The sequence below is a fragment of the Fistularia commersonii genome, chromosome 16 (assembly GCF_037954325.1).
Source record: "Fistularia commersonii isolate RoL2024-O1a breed Wild chromosome 16, RoL_Fcom_v1.0, whole genome shotgun sequence".
Taxonomy (NCBI): domain Eukaryota; kingdom Metazoa; phylum Chordata; class Actinopteri; order Syngnathiformes; family Fistulariidae; genus Fistularia; species Fistularia commersonii.
Genome location: NC_141299.1, coordinates 3,864,145 through 3,882,490, shown reverse-complemented (window position 1 = coordinate 3,882,490; position 18,346 = coordinate 3,864,145). Strand labels below are relative to the sequence as shown.

Genomic DNA, 18,346 nt, shown 5'->3' with positions numbered 1-18,346 from the left:
TTTCCACATCAAATATTCTAATTCACATTTGTATTGTCTTACAGCCACAGATTGTTTAGTAAAATCCTGGCTAAAGTTATTTTCAGACAAAGAGGGGAAAGTACAACATAAAATAAATATGACAAATTAAAAGAAGCAACAAAATAAGACAAGAATGGCAAAATAGGGAATATATCTACCTAATGACTAAAAATAACAATTGAAACAGGGGCCACTGAAAATCATGAAATCTATTTTTCAACCTTACAGGAGGGTGTTAAGTCCACTCCTGTCTACCCACAACACTGCATTTGACACCAACACCGTAATTTGCTGATGAATTTTAACTGATAGGACTGATAACCATCTATCCATTATCTAACTTTCATCCTGCAGTCAGGGTCGCGGGGATGCTGGAGCCCATGCCAGCTGTCTTTGGGCAGGAGGCAAGATACATCTTGGACTGGTCGCCAGCTGATCACAGGGCCACATATATACAAACAACCATTCACACTTTCATTCCTCCATCTAGGCAATTTAGAATGATAACCATAAATGCAAAATCGGCCATAGAGTAGAGAAACAGCACCTGGTGGACTGGTGATCAGTGAATAGTCTCAATAAATGCTGGAAAGACCAAAGATCTCATCATCAACCTCAAGAGATCCCAGATTGAGGACTTCTCCAAGGTCTACATGAGCAGTGAGAGAGGGGACAGGGTGTCCAGCATGAGGCTTCAAGGAACACACATCTCTGAGGACCTCACCCAAGCTAAACACACCACTGCACGGGTGAAAAGGCTGAGGACACTAAAGAAGGTTGGACAGCCAAAAGAGATACTGGTCACTTTCTACTGCTGCTACATTTAGAGCATCCTAACATACTGCATCTCAACATGGTATGTCAGCTGCTCCGCAGCAGACAAGATTGCATTTCAGTGTGTTCTGTCCAGTCCACAAAAGATAGTCAGGACTCAACCCCTCATGCAGGAGAAGATCTATAACACCAGATGCTTTCGGAAAGTGATCATTATCTGCAAAGTCCCCATACATCCCTACCATCATCTGTTTGAACTGCTTCCATTTGATAGATGTTTAAAAGCTCTCCACAGCCTCACAACCAGTCAAAAGAACAGTTCCTGACCTGGAGCAATGGCAGCTCCAAATCAGAGATCAAGAAACTGAAACTATAAAATACAAACCATGTCAACAGCATACAGGCAGCATATTCTCCAAGTGTGTTGAATTTGTATTTAATTGATATTCATGTGTTGTATCAAGTCACTCTATCCCCCGAAATTTGACTTTGATTGCATCTTAAAATAATCCTAGGTGCTATTTTGAGGTTACACCCTGTTCTACTGTTTGTATATACTGTCTTTTCCCTTTCATAATGAGCTTTCTTTAACAGAAAATAATACTACCCAAATTCATACATCTGGAAATGAAGCCTTTTCACTGTCGTTTTAACATAAGAAAAAAATCTGACCAATCATGAGAGCCGTTATTTCACGCTGGAACTGGATAGGCTGCCAAACATCCACCCCGATGACGTAACTTCCCGTCACAATTTCATATAAAATAAAAAAAAAAAATCGTTTTTTTTACTTAGATTCAAAACTTACACCAGTGACTTACACTTCAATTACAAATGGATTCAATTTAATTTTATCAAAAGTTTATATTGACAGTATTTTAGAGACACAGAACCCGGTTAGCACTATCAACTCAAACTGTCAGTATTTATTTTGAAAATAGGCAACCGGAATCAAACAATCTTCTCAACTCACAGTTGTCCATGTCAACTTTAACCAAAGCAATGTCCAGTAGGTACAAAGTTCTCAACTGTTTCGTCTTTATTCTACAAAATAACCTAATTAGCCTAGTAATTAACCTAATTATATGTACGTAACCACGGAGCGTATTTATACTGGCTGTGTAATTTCTACTAGTCGTACAGTAATACAGCTAATGCAGCCTCAGGGGGGCACCTGCTAGTGTATTTTTGAATCAGTCACTAACCCTGGATAATGGATAAAGGAAGGACATCCGTCTTAAAACTAAATATGCGAATCGACTTGTGAAATCGAGGCTCGGGTAAATAACGACCGCCATCGGTGTCGATATGCAACGAAGAACTATGACAGGATTAGCGAGGAGGTTGGTTGGCATGATACAGAGAAGGAAAGTAGATATACTGTGCGTCCAGGAGGCCAGGTGGAAAAGTGGTAATGCTGGAAGTTTAGGAGCAGGTTGTAAGTTGTACTGTCACGGTATTGACAGGTAGAGAAATGGAGCAGAAGTTGTCTTGAAGGAGGAATCTGTTGGGAATGTTCTGGAGGTGTACAGTGTCTGATAAACGGATGAGTCTGAAGCTACAAGTTGAAGGTGTGATGCTCAGTGTTGTTAGTGGCCATGCCCCACAGGAAAGATGTGAGTTACAGGAGACGGGAAAATTCTGGAGTCAGTTAGATGACATGATGCAGAATGTCCCCAGAGGTGAAGCAGATGTCAATGGATATGTTGATGCAGGCAATAGAGGCGATGAAGAAGTGGGGTAAGTTTGGTATCCAGGATAGGAACACAGAGGGACTGATGGTAATAGACCTTGCAAACAGGATGGAAATGGCTTTAATGAATCCCTTTCTTCCTGATGAGGAGGGAACATAGGGTAGCTTCTAAGAGCAGAGGTAGGAGCACACAGGTGGACTACATCTAGTATAGACAATGTCATCTGAAAGAGATTAGTGACTGCAAAGTAGTGGTAGGTGAGAGTGTAGTCAGCATAGGATGGTGGTTTGTAAGATGAATCTGATTACAAAGAAGATGAAGAGGACAAAGGCAGAGCAGAGGACAAAGTGGTGGAAGCTGCAAAGGGAGGAGTTGAGTTGAGAAATGCTCTGGGTGGTCAGGGAGCACTTCCATATGATTCGACTACTACAACTAATGTGATCAGGAAGACAGCTAAGAAAATACTTGGTGTGTTGTCTGGAAGGAAAGTAGATGAGGAGACTTGGTGTTGGAATGAGGAAGTGCAGGAATATATTTAGAGAAAGAAGTTAGCAGAGAAGAAGTGGGACACTGTGGTACCTGAAGAGAGCAGACAGGGAAATGTATCACAAGGTGAAGGTAGAAGTGGCAATGGTGAAGCAAAGGATGAACAATGATATGTACGCAAGGCTGGACAGTAAAGAGGGAGAGAATTATTCATACTGGTTGGCAAAACAGAGATAGAGATTGGAAGGATCTGCAGCCGGTTTGGCCAATGAAGGATAGAGAGGGAACAGATATCTTTTGTAGATCTGGAAAAAAGCACTCAACAGGAGAGAGAAATTATGGTATTGTATGAGGAGGTCTGGAGTGGCAGAGAAGAACGTTAGACCGGTGCAGGACATCTCTGCAAGCTGTGAGACAGTGGTGAGATGTGCTGTAGGTGTGACAGAAGTTCAAGGTTGAGGTGGGACTACATCACGGATCAGCTCTGAACCCCTTTTTGTTTGCAGTAGTGATCAACAGACTGACAGATGAGGTAAAACAGGAATTTCAACTGACCATAATGTTTGCGGAGGACATTGTGATCTATGCAAAGAGCAGGTGGAGTCTCGAGAGGTGGAGGTATGTTTTCAAAGGAAGAGCAATGAAGGTTAGACACAGCAAGACAGGATATGTGTGTGTGTGTGTGTGTGTGTGAATGAAAGTGACCCAATTGGAACCCTCAGGGTAATGGGAGTGGAGATTAAGATTGATGAGGATTTTAAGTTCTTTGGATCAACAGTCCAGAGCAATGGAAAGTGTGGAAAAGAGGTGAAGAAACATGTTCAAGCAGGTTGGAGTGGGTGGAGAAAAGTGTCAGGTGTAAAGAGTGATAACAGAGTAAAAGACAGCGACACTGAGGAAAAGACCATAAGCAGAGGTGGAGTTTCTCTTTGGTGGGATGAGGATGGATAGGATCGGGAATGAGTCCGTCAGAGGGACGACACATGTTAGATGTTTTGGCGTTAAAAGTCAGCTGGTCGGGACATGCACAGAAGAGGGATAGTGACTATATTTGTAGAAGGATGCTGATGTTGGAACTGCCAGGCAGGAGAACAGGAAGAAGAGCAGAGAGAAGATTTATTGATATGGGGAAAAAGTACATGAAGTTAGTGTGAGAGAAGCGTATACAGAGAAAAAGGTTAAATGGAGGAAGCTCATGTGTAGTGGTGACCCCTGAAGGGAGCAGCTGAAAGAGAAAAAAAGACTGCAGTAATGCAGTTGTAACATTAAAAAAAACCAAACACACGGTAACTGTCCCTCTCTCTCCCCATCAAGAGTTCCGCCTGGCTGTTATCCAGCTGCAGGTGTCAAGTGTCAAGGCAGACAACCTGAGCAGAACCCGGAAGCTGGTCAAAGAGGCTTCAGGACACGGCAGCAAGCTCGTTCTCCTGCCGGTGAGCTGCTGAGGGAAGATGAAGGGAGGCTGAAGCTGGTGGTTGAGTTGCTTTGATTTATTTTATTTTTCTGTTACTTCACAGGGACAATGCACAATAATAAACATTCCTGTAAATGTGCCAGCTAGCTAAGAGGCTTTTTTTTCATCCGCAGTACCCAGCCCAATGTAACCGTGTCATACAAGAAAAGAAATAGAGACAGAGCAGTGCATCATCGAATACAAATTACCTGTAAACTAAAGCTTGTAAAAGCTGAGAATACAGCACGACTGTCATTTAAAACCTCGCTATATGTTTGGAATAACATTTGCTGTTCTGGCCAGATATTGAAACTACACTTTTGATGTAACTAGATGTAAAATCATGGTAAGAATATTAAAATGCAAAAATAAAAGACTGACCAAAGTTGGTTATATGAAACACAAAACCACAAGAAACAAATCAGATCTGGTGACAGATGACAGTGAATTGTGTTAACGTGATAAGAGCAATAATCATTGGACTTAAGCGTAATGCTGACAAAAACAAGCACAGAACAAGATTTTATTTAATTAAGTTCAAAGCATCCAGTATGTGTCCTTTTCTCCTAAAATATGATGGAATGGAGTTCCCTTCTTTTTGCTGTACCTCATCTTGTGATTGGCTGATTTCCTACCATTGACAAATTCTGGAGTAGAGGGGAGCGTTTTAAACATTAACCTTTATTTCACCAAATAAAAAAGCAAAAAACATTGAGATCAGGATCTCTTTCACAAGGGTGACCTGGCCAAGAGGTCAGCAGCACATGTCCAGAGAAAATGTTTACAGAAATGACCGTACAATTTAAGAACACAACATTTACTGTGAACTCTGCAGTGGCTGTAACTCAATAATAGAACAACAGTTTAATAATTTAAAAACACAGGCACTGTTCAAAGATCTCACGCTGTCTGCCCCTAAGGATAGAGCAGAAATCTCTCAAGTGGAATAACCTCAGAGAGTTTTAAATTAGCCCGTAGCATATTCCATGTTGAAGGGGCAGAAAAGCTGAAAGCTCTTTTCCCTATTCCGTTCTGCTTATGAAACAGACAAAACAAAGGTGGAACAAGAACGCAAGGCAGACTGGCTGCTGGTTCTCTGCATTGAAGAACACAAATAAGGCAGAATCAGCACTGAATAAAAAAAGTGTCCAAGGACTTGGACATAAAACATAATTCTGCATATTTTGCCACATTTTCCCCACACAGCATATTTGTCCAGTAGGAGTTCAAGGATCACAAGGAAACATATTCCTCTGTACGATGAATTTCCTCCTTTGCTGTCTGCAGTGAGTGCCAGATCATATAACAAGGTGTTAGAAACATAGAAGAGACATTGGTGGTTTTGTAAGGATGTAAAACAATAAATAGATAAGCACAATAATGAGCAGTTACGAGAGGATGTAGTGAAAATTGAACTTGCAATGTTGCAATGGCAGGTAAACAGTCAGTGCAGGCAGTCCAGGAATATTCTGAGATTATCGAGCAATTATGACAATGTGCTGGTTTCTTATCAGGGGTTTGAAGTGCCCTTATAATTGTTGTGTTGCATGCCAATAAATCCATTTTAAGAGGGTGATGTTTAAACATTTTTGTCATATAAACATATTAAGAAAACTGGATACTACTTAGGTGGTAGAGCACTAATCCTTTCTTTGAAAGGTGCACAGTGGACTATATAGCCATAAAAGTCAGATTATGCTTTGTCTCTCCATTGAGCAAAAAGTTTGGACAGACCTCCGGGTTCTTTAACTTGAATGGAAAGAAAAAAGCATTAATCTTTTGTCACTCTTAGCCTATCCCACTATTTTGGAGTTTTTTTTTGGATCAAATAGATCAAATTGTGAAAGTTAACCCACCTTCACAGTGGCACTGTTTTCATAATGGTGGTGGAAAAGTCTTGGCAGGTAATTTTGTGAAACATGATGTCACATGTAATTACCCTCATTGGTCCACCCTTCAACACCAGTACTTATCTATGGATGCACTTTAACACTATTTTAAAAATACCACACACATAAAATTGCTAATTGTAGCTTATTTGTTAAGCTCATTCATTCACATCTGAGGTGGTGGAGGTACTTCTACCTGGGACCAGCTACAGCTACAGACAGGGGGTGGTAGCGTTTTGTTTCAGACCCCCTGATGTACTTTAAATGTAGTTGCACACAGAACCATCGCTGAATCATGGCAACAAAACAGAGTCGGCGTCCAAGTCTGTCAGGCACTAAGTGTGTGACTCAAAAGATTCAAGTCGCAACTCATCTCCCCCCGTAAAACAGATGGTTGTGTCATCGTAACAGGAATGCTTCAATTCTCCGTACGGAAGCAACTTCTTTGGTGCGTATGCCGAGAAGATCCCAGGTGAAACATCCCAGCTGTTGTCAGAGGCAGCCAAGGAGAACAAGGTGTATCTTGTCGGAGGTAGGGAGGCATCTGAAGACAGAGACACCTGCAAAGTGCATTATAGCTTCATTTTATACAGGCTTTTTTAGCTTTATTTACTGAATAGATAAACAAAGAAATGTGTGTGTATTGAGTGGAGGATCATATGTCAGATAAAAAAATATGTAAACAAGTTTAGATTGTCACCAATATAAGGTTTAACTTCATTTTTACGTTCACAATGTCAGATAACCATACCAGGCAAAGCATCACAAATCGTATCCTTCACATTCTGTATACAAGGTCAAAGATAATCTCTAGCGAGTATCGTCCGATAGCATTTGCTTTGTTCACGGTTTAGATATTTTCTAGTTGATTTCTGGTTATTTCTTACCAAACCCACAAATGTGTCCACAAGTTGTGAATCAAAGCAGTCTCAATTTATTGTATAATTTGCATAAATGGAACCAAAGAAGCTCCAAAAAAAATTATTGTTACAGCTAACTTCAAAATTGTCAGTTTATTGGATGATTTTTTGTTGATATTTGCTGATATTAATTGCCATAACTGAAGATATCAGAATGTGTAAATCAGACCTTTTTAAAAGGCAGAATCTCGGTATTGTATAATAGGATTTAAAGCAATATGACTCCAGTGAAAGAAGCGATGTAAAGTAACTTGGAATTGTTGGATTATATAATTGTGTGTCTGCTCACCAGGTTCAATCCCTGAAGAAGATAATGGAAAGTTGTTTAACACCTGTGCCGTGTTTGGACCTGATGGAGAACTCATTCTCAAACACAGGAAAGTATGTGTGCATCAACCACTTGTCAACCACATTCATTACCCTTTAAGTGAAAATAAATGACATTGGGTCCTCGCCAACATTATTTCTCTCCGTCCCTCACCAGATTCACCTATTTGACATCGATGTTCCAGGGAAGATTCGCTTCCAGGAGTCTGAGACTCTCAGCTCAGGCAACCGTTTGTCGATATTTGAAACCCGTAAGGTTACTCTCCAGTCACTCGCTTTGGTCCCTGCAGCTTGACCTGCACTAACAATCAGGATTTTTTAAAAGTGCTTTTTGATACCAATACACAGTCAAGAATGGCGCTATTTAGATAGGGCGCATGTTTAATGTATGCAATGTAGATCACCACACTCCAAAAAGAAGCAATCGCTGGGTTTTTGAATTGTAAACGTTCACATTTTGATTTTTAGCTACTCAGGAGTCCGAGACAATTTTCTGTATATTCCTTCATTTTCAGGTGCGCAGAAGTAACAACAGAAAGGAAAGGGATTTGCAGTATGCATTTATTGAAAATCCTAAGCATTCAGTGACTAACTGTCAGGGTGGAAGCCAAGGAAATCACTTAACAGTGTTCTCTGCTGAGATACTTAGCTGTTTTTATTTGCTACTAGTTTGAAGACTTTCTTCCAGCAGTCTCACCTTGGTCCCCTCTTTTTACCTAAATTTCTTCCAGAACTGGAGAAGCTTTGCAGATGTTTTCTGTCATAGTCTCATCTGGCTTATCTGTTTTTTTTTTTTTTTTTGTGTATACAAGTGGTTTACAAGATACGGAGTTAGGACCAACTTTAAAAACATTAAAAAGAAGCCAAGAAGAAAAAAAAAACAAAAAAAAACAGAATAAAACATCAGAATTGTATTTTTTTTATCATTATGAATTATTTAAATTATATACATGTTTCACTATGATGCCTCTCCTGCAGCATTCTGCAAAGTCGGTGTTGGGATTTGCTACGACATGAGGTTTGCAGAACTCGCACAGCTCTATAGTCGGAAAGGTCGGTGGCCGCAATAATAATAATAACAATAATAATAATAATAATGATGATGTGTTTGAATATGTGTGTGGAAATCATTAGAAGAGGATCAGCGTACGTGTGTCCTGTATTGTCCTCAGGTTGTCAGCTGCTGGTGTATCCTGGCGCCTTTAACATGACCACTGGTCCAGCGCACTGGGAGCTCCTGCAGAGGGCCAGGTCAAGCAACAACACACACACACACCCGTTTGATAAAATTAAGAGCAGGAAATGGATCCTGGCCTTAAACTGTATATCCATTGAATACTAAAAGAGATTTTGATAGACTATCCTAAATCCTTTTGGCCCCCAGCCCATTTCTTGTTTTTTAACTGTCGCTTTTTTATTATTAACTCTTGGCACATCCTTACTCAAACATAAAGTCCTGTGGCTCCATGGAAACCGAGAAGGCAAGGATTGGAAAACTCATAAATGTCTTTGCAGTGGCTTTACAGTATAATACCATAAGCTATAGAATATTATGATAATTTTTAACTTAAAATCACATTTTTGTTTAAGTTTAACTATTTGCACATATTTTGAGCTATATTTTTGTCCCCATGATAATTTGCTATTTTGATTGTCTGTTACGGCGAAGGGTGCATAATGTATTTTTGAGGGTCCTAATTGCTCCTTTTCGCTAATGTTCTTTTTACCTCAACTGCTTTCATTCCATCAGTCTTTCCCCAAAGAGGCATTGTTAAACACTTTATCACAAATGTTATGTTTTTATAATCAAGAGGGGCTTTACCTGACATTTGAACCTACCGGTAATAAGATATTTATGACTTAATGACATGACTCCTAGGCTTCATTCCTCTCTTGCCGTCCTTCACAGGGCAGTTGATAACCAAGTGTACGTGGCTACAGCATCACCTGCAAGAGATGAGACTGCGTCTTATGTGGCCTGGGGTCATAGTACTGTCGTCAACCCATGGTAATAACCAGGAACCATCTCATAGTATTGTTAGACCAGAGGGAATTAAAAAAAGTCCTCTAAATGCTCAGTCTCATATAACACCGTGAATTGTGTTTTTGTGTGTGTTACATAAATGACATTGCCTATAGTACTGGGAGTAAATCGTGCCATCACCTTAACCAATGCTGTTTGATCCCAGCAACTATTCTGTCATTTCTCAAACCTTGATTTATTCTCAAATATATGTGGGTTGAAAGTGACTGATCTAAAATAAAGAAAATATGGCAATAGTGTTGAGTCCAACTGTAGGAAAGTGAACTCAGCCCAAAACAATACTATGTCACACAAGTATGACATTGTGACTGTGTTTTTCTGCCAGCAAGCTGCATTTGAATGACCAGAGTGGGCTTTCAGTCGAAAAACCTGCGTCAAACTGAAGTCGATTTTTGACCGTTTATGTGAATATTCCAAGATGTGTCTTAAAGCCGTTCCTGCAACACCACATTCATGAGATTTTGGATGAATTTACGACCGTAAACCATGAAGTCCGCCTGTGCAGGGAAATCACCGGCTGAGGCATTAAAATCCCAGAATGATCCTTTGGCTTTGTTTTCAGTAATGGATAACCAAATCATCTGTTATGCTCCTCCAGGGGAGAAGTTATCTCAAAGGCGGGAGCAGAGGAGGCTGTTCTTTACGCTGATATTGGTGAGTCATACGTCTCTGCAGTCTGGATTACAGAAACACAAACAGTTGGCTGATTTCTGCTTCAGCAACTTCATTCATGTATAAAGCCTTTAGCATATGAAAGAATAGGAAATGATAACTTGAAAATTAAAAATAATTCTCCTCAGTCAAATGGTATTTTACCGCCTTATAAAACTGGTGTTTTATTTGATGTGTCCACCCTCTGGATGGCACTGAAATATACCTCCTGTTCCAGATCTGCAGTTTTTAGCGGACATCCGACAGCAGCTCCCAATAACTGTTCAGCGTCGTGATGACCTTTACGCAGTGACATCACTGGAGGAAGAGTCGGGCTAAACACCAGAGACACACCCTAGCAAATCTGTGTTTCTGAACTTTTCTGGAATGGCAAATAAGACTGGTCACTAATTGACAGATGCAAACTTGTTTGGGGTGTAAAAACACCTTGTTATGAAGACAAATAATGCTGTGATTCCTTTTTTTTAGATGTCAAAAGACTTCTACATCCACCTTTGACATTTTTACTTCTGTCCTAAATGATTTTAGCATTTAACCTTTCTTGTAATGTTCATATTTCCTGTTTGTCTTTTTTTCAATTATAAAGATGTGATTGATTTGCGTTGTAAATAAAAAAATAGCATCCCCCTCTGTCCATTTGGAAAAACATTGCACAAATTGAAATAAACCAGGGTTAGTTTCATGTTGGTGTGATTTTATTAAACCCTGTCACAGAAACAAAGTGAGATTAAATTGCAGAATATTTCTGAAGGTGAATGTATGTGTTCTCTTTGCCGTCTGAAAACGCAAAACAATATGACGAGAAGTTTCACTTCAATTATCATTTTTTGAACAAAAATGTTCATATGATCGATGTTTAGAGTTTTCCATGGAACGAGTACAAGCAATGTCTTCATACATAGGGCTGTCATTGAGCGCCAGGATCCATTTAGACATGGAAAGTAAAAAGCTTCAAAAAAAGATTCAACAGCATGATTAAAAAGCAAGTACAATTTAAATTAATACAAATGTCATGAATTAAAGGTCAATCGAAGTATGCAGTCAATCAATCAAATTCCTGTCGGCACAAATAATCCTTGAGTCCACTGGACGGTAAACAGAAAACGTTTTACCACATAAGTTCGCTAAGACATTTGCAAACAAATAACATCCCTGCAACTTCTACTGTACAACTGACATCACTAACACAAACAAGCCTGTCTACATTCTTTGCTTTAACTTATAAATATATTTTTTCATTATCTTAACCACTCATCCTGTACACATGTGACGGAACCCAAGAACAGCTGTAGCCAATTCCAGCTGTTGCAGGGCGAGAGGTGGGGGTTTAGCCTCGACCCATTACCAGTCAGCCATATATATTGTAGTGGTAATTTAAAGTTAACAGTTAAACTCCTGTACATTTTTGAAATAGTGGGACCTCGACGAACCCACACAAACAAACCCCCCAGGTCCTAAAGATCAACCACTGTTTTAGTGAAAGTTTTAGTGATAGAAAACTGGCCCAGGTCAAATGAGCTGATCTGAATACACTGCAAAGTTTACACTGCAGGTACAGTTTGACATAGCAACCACTTGTTTATGCTTGCAGAGATTGGCATTCGGCGCTTAAGCCGTTGTTCATTGCACAGATTTATTTATTTTCTTTATTGCATGAGTGGAGTATAAAATCAATCCTGGGGTATAAACTATTTTATTGCATTGAGTTGTGGTTGTTTTTCCTGTTTTGAGTGTTGAAAATCATGTACAAAAAGTGAGGATGCCATGCCAATCTCTCGGGCCTCAGAACGCCCTTTTCAAAATTGCCCTGTTTACCGATTAAAACAATTCCTCTGTCCTCCTCGTGGTTCACCTCTGCAGTCAGTGCTCTCACTCCTACATCACAAGTGGCAAAAGTAAGACCTCGGGTTTCTGCTGTGAATCCAATTACTTCATGGGAATTATCAGCAGAGAAATAATTCAAACACCAGACTCCCCAGACTGCAACTTCATGGCTTCTGTTTCCTCTTTGAGTGGATTTTTTCGTCTGTATCCTGAGGATGACAAGAAGTAATTTCATTTGAAGCTAATTGTTGTTATATGTATCAAGAAGCACTGTCATTCTGAAAATGGCTACCAGGTCCGGACTAGACATATAAATTGCTTATATATATATATATATATTTTTTTTTTAGGTGGGAGATTGTTCAATACCTCAATATTTCTTTTATCACTATTAAATATAAACATGAGCAGGATTTTTGAAAAAAAAAAAATCGATGAATATTTATGTCATTCACATGACCAAGCAAATTAAGAGTTGATCCACAATAGATAGACCTTCTTGCTGTAAGGTGTAAGCGCTATCTACGGCATTTGTTTTCAGTATAATTCTTTTGTAAATACGACAAACATTTTAAAAGTAGTTGTTTGCTTCGCCTTGATAATCTGGCTCAGTTTGAGTCTCCTCAGAAGTGACGAGAAAGAAGTACAAAAAAAGTCACACCCTGTTTTGGAACAATAAATGCTCTCTCTTTCAGTTGTAGGTTGCCTGCGAGCATTGTTTAGTGTGTTTTCTTGATATACTGCTTTAAGAAACCTGATATTTTTACAAAAGAAATCTGATAATTGCTTTTCTTTTTCTTTCAAGCGTTTCAGATACACAATTCCCATTATACAAAAATTCAGCCGGCCTGATGTATTCATTACTTTAATACATTACTATTTCAACCTTGTGACTTTACTTATCTACAATTGTTTTAACAACAAACATGTATTTCCTAAAACACTGTCCTTTGGGGATGTTCAAGCATAATACTAAATACGGTTTCAACTTAATATGGGTGTGTTATCTTTTCTTTAATGGTGATAAAGGAGAGGGTTGACTGTTAATTCAGAAAGCCTGACAATTGTTCATAAATCAGTGTCAAAATCAGGCCAGTTCTAAACTTACGGAGAGTCAGTGAATTAAAGCTGTACACTTTATGTTTCTTAATAGATATGATAGAGTGTGTGTGTGTCACTATATGATGTCACTGTTTCTTTTTTACAGCTGATATGACGATAGATGAATAAGAGCAGAAAGTCACCACTAAAACGGAAGCACGACTGAATGAGACCACCACTGAATTTTTAAAATGTTTTCATATTTTCTACGATGATGATTTAGTTAGCGTAAAAATACTCAGGTTCTAGACTGTGTTGGATACTAAAAAAAAAACAAAAAAAAAACAAACGCGTAAGACATGTAATTAATCACATAAAAAATGGGCATTCAAAACATAGACAGCCAAACAACATCTAAGAAAATAAATATGAAAGTATTTTTTCGGAAACCCAGACGAGATTTAAAATCAAGGAAAATCAAGATCCTAAACCCTAAAAAAGTTCAGAAATAGAACATTTAAGACATCCAGGGAAGCACTGTCTGACTTGACTCTGAACGGTTCCCGGATAGAGTTGAATGTTTATCACCTAAGACATTCTGGAGGTCAACCTGAGACATGGAACGCTGTCTTTCCAGGCCCGATAACGTAATTAAAATCGTGAAATCTGCAGATGTTCACCTCTTTCCTGATGCTGGTGTTGGTATCGCTTCTTCTTCTTCCTACTGCTCCGATCAAGGTGGATCTGGTAAGCCACACCCACCGCCACCATCACGCCAACCACCACGCATAGCGCTGTGCTGAACATCCACATGGCCTCCGACGCCCGTCCCACCGGCTGACTGACGTGCACTCCATCTGAGCGCCGGGAAGACATGGGTGAGCACTTTGCAATGCACGCTGGCGTCCGGCCCGACGCTTCACTCACAGCTCGTGGACGTCCAGGATTCGTTCATGTTCACGTTCTTTATGATGCAGGACACGCTGGAGTCCGAGGAAACGTTCAACGTCAGGTTGCTCGAGATGTTGTAGAGCTGGGAGTCCGGTAGCCACGTGGTCAGGGTCTTCACGGAGCCTTCGGGCGGCTTCTCTGTGTTGTCGATGACCCAGGAAACAGCGGGTTCAGGAAATCCTCCGCCGGAGTGACACAGGAAGACCGTGTCCTCGCCAGGAGCGGCTGCTTCCCTCTGCAGAGACGGGTAGCTGAACCTGGCTGCAAATAAACAGTTAACCCAGGAGTTACTGCCTCTCCCGTAAACATATGGACAGCAATTTACTATAATGGCATATCCAAACATAGTCGTCACAGTAATATACACGATCTAACAGTTAATGCATCTCCACTCATTATTGCGATATCATTAATGCATTTTTTAGACATTTCGGCTCAAAACCAACAATCAAGGTGCCAGCGGTTGAAGCATTATTTTGAGGTCATTTCATTCTCATTTTTAGGTGATTCATTCCAACTCTTATTCTCTTTAGTTATCTCATTATTTTGCAGGTAGTTGCTTTCTGAATTTGAAGCCGCTTTATATCTCAACGTTATACAATAATCATGGTAGATGTCATGCAAAATTGTAGAAATAGTGTAAAATGGATGACAAAATGAATAAGAAACTGGAACTTTATACATTCATTTGCATAAAAAAGATGACATTTTATTATACAGATAAATTATACAGATCATATAATCGTAGCTGAAATGGCCCAAGCGTAATCATTTTTAATATATTTGATGTCTGAAGATCTTACAATTCCACTATTTGTACTTGAAGATGTTGTTCTGACACATATATGATGGCTCTATCTTATCATTTATTTAAGTATTGTGAAGATGTCTATACAAATGATAAAGTGTTTTAAATCTGTATGTTTGGATATCAATTACCAGTATGATTCTGAGCCATGCAGGATCTTTGTGAAATCTTTATGAGCATTTTCACGCTGTTACCTTATTCATTTGTTGAAGTGAAAGATGACCAAAGTACATATTACAGTGAAATGCAATTATTTGAATAGAAACTGAGCGAGACTCTAAAATAAAAAGAGGATGAGTAATGCACATGAGATCACAATTACAACACAGTAACGACACAGTAATGACGCCGCAAACACTATACAGTAACTTACTGCTACCCAGTTGACACTAAATTACACTGAAATAGAAAATATCGATTTTTAAATGCGTAAGAGGCTTTGAGCCCGGGTTTGTCGTGTCCCCCCACAAAATCGCAACATTAACAACTTATTGGATGCTGTTTGTTGGAGATTCAGATCGAGAATTACACAAGACATGGAATCGGGGATACCATCGGGAATATAGACCAGGGGTTTGGATCGGAATCAGGATCAGATAAGCAGTCAGATAAATCTTTTTCCTCTTTCCTGTCAGGGGTCGCCAAAGCAAATCACCTTTCTCCATCTAAACCTATTCTCTGTATCCTCCTCTTTCACACCAACTACCGTCATATCCTCTCTCACTACGTCCATAAATCTTCTCCTTGGTCTTCCTCGAGACTTCCTGCCTGGCAGCTCCGATTCCAGCATCCGTCTACCGATATATTCACTATCCCTCCTCTGTACATGACCGAACCATCTCAGTCTGGCATCTCCGACCATCTCTCCAAAACATCTAACATGTGCTGTTCCTCTGATAAACTCGTCCCTAATCCTATCCATCCCGGTCACTCCCAAAGAGAACCTTAGCATCTTCATCTCTGCGACCTCCAGCTCTGCCTCCTGTCTTTTTGTCATCGTCATTATTTCTAGAACATACAGGATCACCGGTTTTCACCACGGTCTTGTACATCTTTACTTTCATTCTGGCTGATAGTCTTCTATCGCTTAGTACCTCTGACACTTTTTCTCCACCCATTCCAACCTGCTTGGACCCATCTCTTCACCTCCTTTCAACTCTTTCAGTTGCCCTGGACTGTTGACCCTAAGTACCTGAAATCCTCCAGCTTCTTGATCTCCACTCCCTGTAGCCTCACCGTTCCACACAGGTTCCTCTTATTCATACACATATACTCTGTCTTGCTGTGACGAACCTTCATTCCTCTCCTTTCCAGCGCATACCTCCACCTCTAGATTTTCCTCTACCTGTTTTCTGCTCTAACTACAGATCACAATGTCATCTGCAAACATCATGGCCCATGGAGAGTCCTATCTAACCTGATCTGTCAGCCTGTCCATCACCACTACAAACAAGTAGGGGCTCAGAGTTGATCCCTGATGGAGTCCCACCTCCACCTTGAACTTCTCTGTTATCCCTACAGCACACCGCACCACTGTCTCACAGCAAGCATACATGTCCTGCACCAGTCCAACATACTTCTCTGCCACTCCAGACATCTTCATACAATACCAGAGTCCCTCTCTTTCTAGGTCTACAAAAACACAATCCAACTCTCTCTGACCTTCTCTGTACTTCTCTATTAAGCAATCAGATAAATATCACCAGGAATAACACCAGATGTGAAATCGGGATAAAGTGACCTCAAGTGACACCCAGGGCTTCGCACCACAACTACTGCATATACACACTTCAATATGGAACAGGTGGGAAGAATCAAGAGACTGAGCATGGAAAACAGGATTAACATCATGACAAGGACACATAGGTGGCATAGGTGTGATCATCAGGAGAAAAACCAAAAGAAATTCAGTGTCGCTTTGAGGTTGCGCACTCTTTATACACTTTGGGCATTGTTTTTTTTTTTTTTTTTAATTAAAATTCAAATTGTGTGCGTGGAACTAACCTGCTATGCTAAGGCACGACGAGCACAGCTGGATGCTCTGGTTGTCCGGGGAAAGGAAGTACATGCTGTAGTAGATGTTGTCCTCCCTGGGATGGACCGACGGCAGCTCCAGGGAGAAGTTCCCGGTCACCGGCGCGTCTGCAGGCACCGCGACGCTGTTCTTGCTCCACATTTCCACATTCCCTTCATCGTCCCAGGCGGATCGGAGCACGGCCACGTCCTCTCGTCTCCATTCTATTGTTAAATTCACAAACCCCGACGCGTCCGCGTAAAAGCACGGGAGCGAGACGGGACGACCGACGATGCCGAGCACGCAGCTGCGGTTCTCTGCGGACACCAAACGCAGGTTGGAGCGGGTTGAGTAAAATAAAAATGAAAAAGGAAAAACAACGATCGAGACTTGAGAGTGTTTTCTTACCGGAAGAGGCGCAGGCGCGGAGGAAGCTGAGCAGCAGTCCGGTGCGCCACAGCGCTACCGGCATCGCCAAAACTCCCGGGACTCCGCGCACCGGGCGCAAAACACTCCGCATAGAGTTCCCACTTTAAGCTGAAAAAATTAAATAAATCCAGATTTTAACGTTTGTCTGTTTGTTTTTTTTTGTTACACACTTTTTTTAACCAGCCCTTTATTCTCTAACAACGCGTTGTCGCAATACTAGTTTCTTCCCCTTCCGTGCAGGAATTTGCTGCGGTGTCGTGTCGCGGCTTGCAGCTCCATCCTCACCTGTGCGCGTCACGCCGCCCGCGCACTCCCGCACGGCGACGCGTTGCGGGGTCCTTTTTGGTGAAATGTCTTTTCAGAAGCCTGCCCGGCTGGGGTGGAATAACCTGTTTGACTTCTAACGAGACGCATGTACACCCGCAACCGCCCAGCCAACGACAACACACACACACAGACACACACACACACAAACACACACACAAACACACACAGACACACACACACACACACACACACACACACACACGATCACGCACTGTGATGTAGACAAAAAATAGGCGGGTCTTTAGGAAAGGTTATTACTCACGGTTTCACTCAAAGTAAAGGGTTCTGTGCTGGTAAACTAAGTATGTATTTATACACTGTGTGTGTGTGTGTGTGTGTGTGTGTGTGTTTGTGTGTGTGTGTGTGTTTGTGTGTGTGTGCGTGTGTTTAGAGATACCATTAAGAAACTATAAGCATGCATTTAATCCATTAATTCATTTCTTGTTATAAGTGTATTGCAGTATGATACTTTAAGCGTATCCTGTTACCGTCTATAAAAGGTTATTTGAGGTTAAAAAGCTGCTGTGAGCAAAGTTAAAGTTTCAATTTGCATTATGAAGCAGAAATACTTAGAGAGTTAACAAAGGTGGTGGGGAATCTAATAAAAACGTACAAATAAATATGGGTTTGGATGAAAGGTTAATGATATGCATGGTTTTCAAGAAAGATTGG

At 40.6% G+C, this 18,346-nt stretch overlaps 2 protein-coding genes across 3 annotated transcripts; one reads left to right on the top strand and one right to left on the bottom strand.

Moving 5' to 3' along the window:
- Positions 1-1,541: 1,541 nt before the first annotated feature.
- On the top strand, positions 1,542-10,907 carry nit2 (nitrilase family, member 2). The gene is made up of 10 exons (XM_086162151.1): positions 1,542-1,804; positions 4,290-4,408; positions 6,729-6,849; positions 7,530-7,618; positions 7,722-7,815; positions 8,543-8,617; positions 8,737-8,815; positions 9,474-9,572; positions 10,207-10,262; positions 10,498-10,907. Exons 1-10 carry the CDS (start codon positions 1,777-1,779, stop codon positions 10,596-10,598), a joined length of 861 nt encoding a protein of 286 aa, XP_086018277.1. The 5' UTR covers positions 1,542-1,776; the 3' UTR covers positions 10,599-10,907.
- Positions 10,908-10,964: 57 nt separating this feature from the next.
- On the bottom strand, positions 10,965-17,762 carry LOC147225578 (ICOS ligand-like). Of its 2 annotated transcripts, XM_086162150.1 has the most exons (6): positions 17,633-17,762; positions 17,327-17,455; positions 16,909-17,235; positions 14,073-14,357; positions 13,826-14,002; positions 10,965-12,313 (listed from the first exon to the last, which is right to left on the bottom strand). In XM_086162150.1, exons 2-6 carry the CDS (start codon positions 17,436-17,438, stop codon positions 12,240-12,242), a joined length of 975 nt encoding a protein of 324 aa, XP_086018276.1. In that variant the 5' UTR covers positions 17,439-17,455; positions 17,633-17,762; the 3' UTR covers positions 10,965-12,239. The 2 variants fall into 2 exon arrangements, with proteins under 2 accessions (XP_086018276.1, XP_086018274.1); XM_086162148.1 differs by lacking the exon at positions 17,633-17,762 and having other exon boundaries at positions 17,327-17,587.
- Positions 17,763-18,346: the final 584 nt, after the last annotated feature.

Coding starts and splice junctions, on each gene's coding strand:
- nit2 (XM_086162151.1), top strand. CDS start 1,777: ATGTCAACTTTAACCAAAGCAATGTCCA. Junction 7,619..7,721: donor TCATTCTCAAACACAGGAAA/GTATGTGTGCAT, acceptor GTCCCTCACCAG/ATTCACCTATTTGACATCGA. Junction 8,618..8,736: donor ACAGCTCTATAGTCGGAAAG/GTCGGTGGCCGC, acceptor TATTGTCCTCAG/GTTGTCAGCTGCTGGTGTAT.
- LOC147225578 (XM_086162150.1), bottom strand. CDS start 17,438: ATGCGGAGTGTTTTGCGCCCGGTGCGCGGAGTCCCGGGAGTTTTGGCG. Junction 17,236..17,326: donor CCGCGCCTGCGCCTCTTCCG/GTAAGAAAACAC, acceptor TGGTGTCCGCAG/AGAACCGCAGCTGCGTGCTC. Junction 12,314..13,825: donor ACACCAGCATCAGGAAAGAG/GTGAACATCTGC, acceptor TGTCATCCTCAG/GATACAGACGAAAAAATCCA.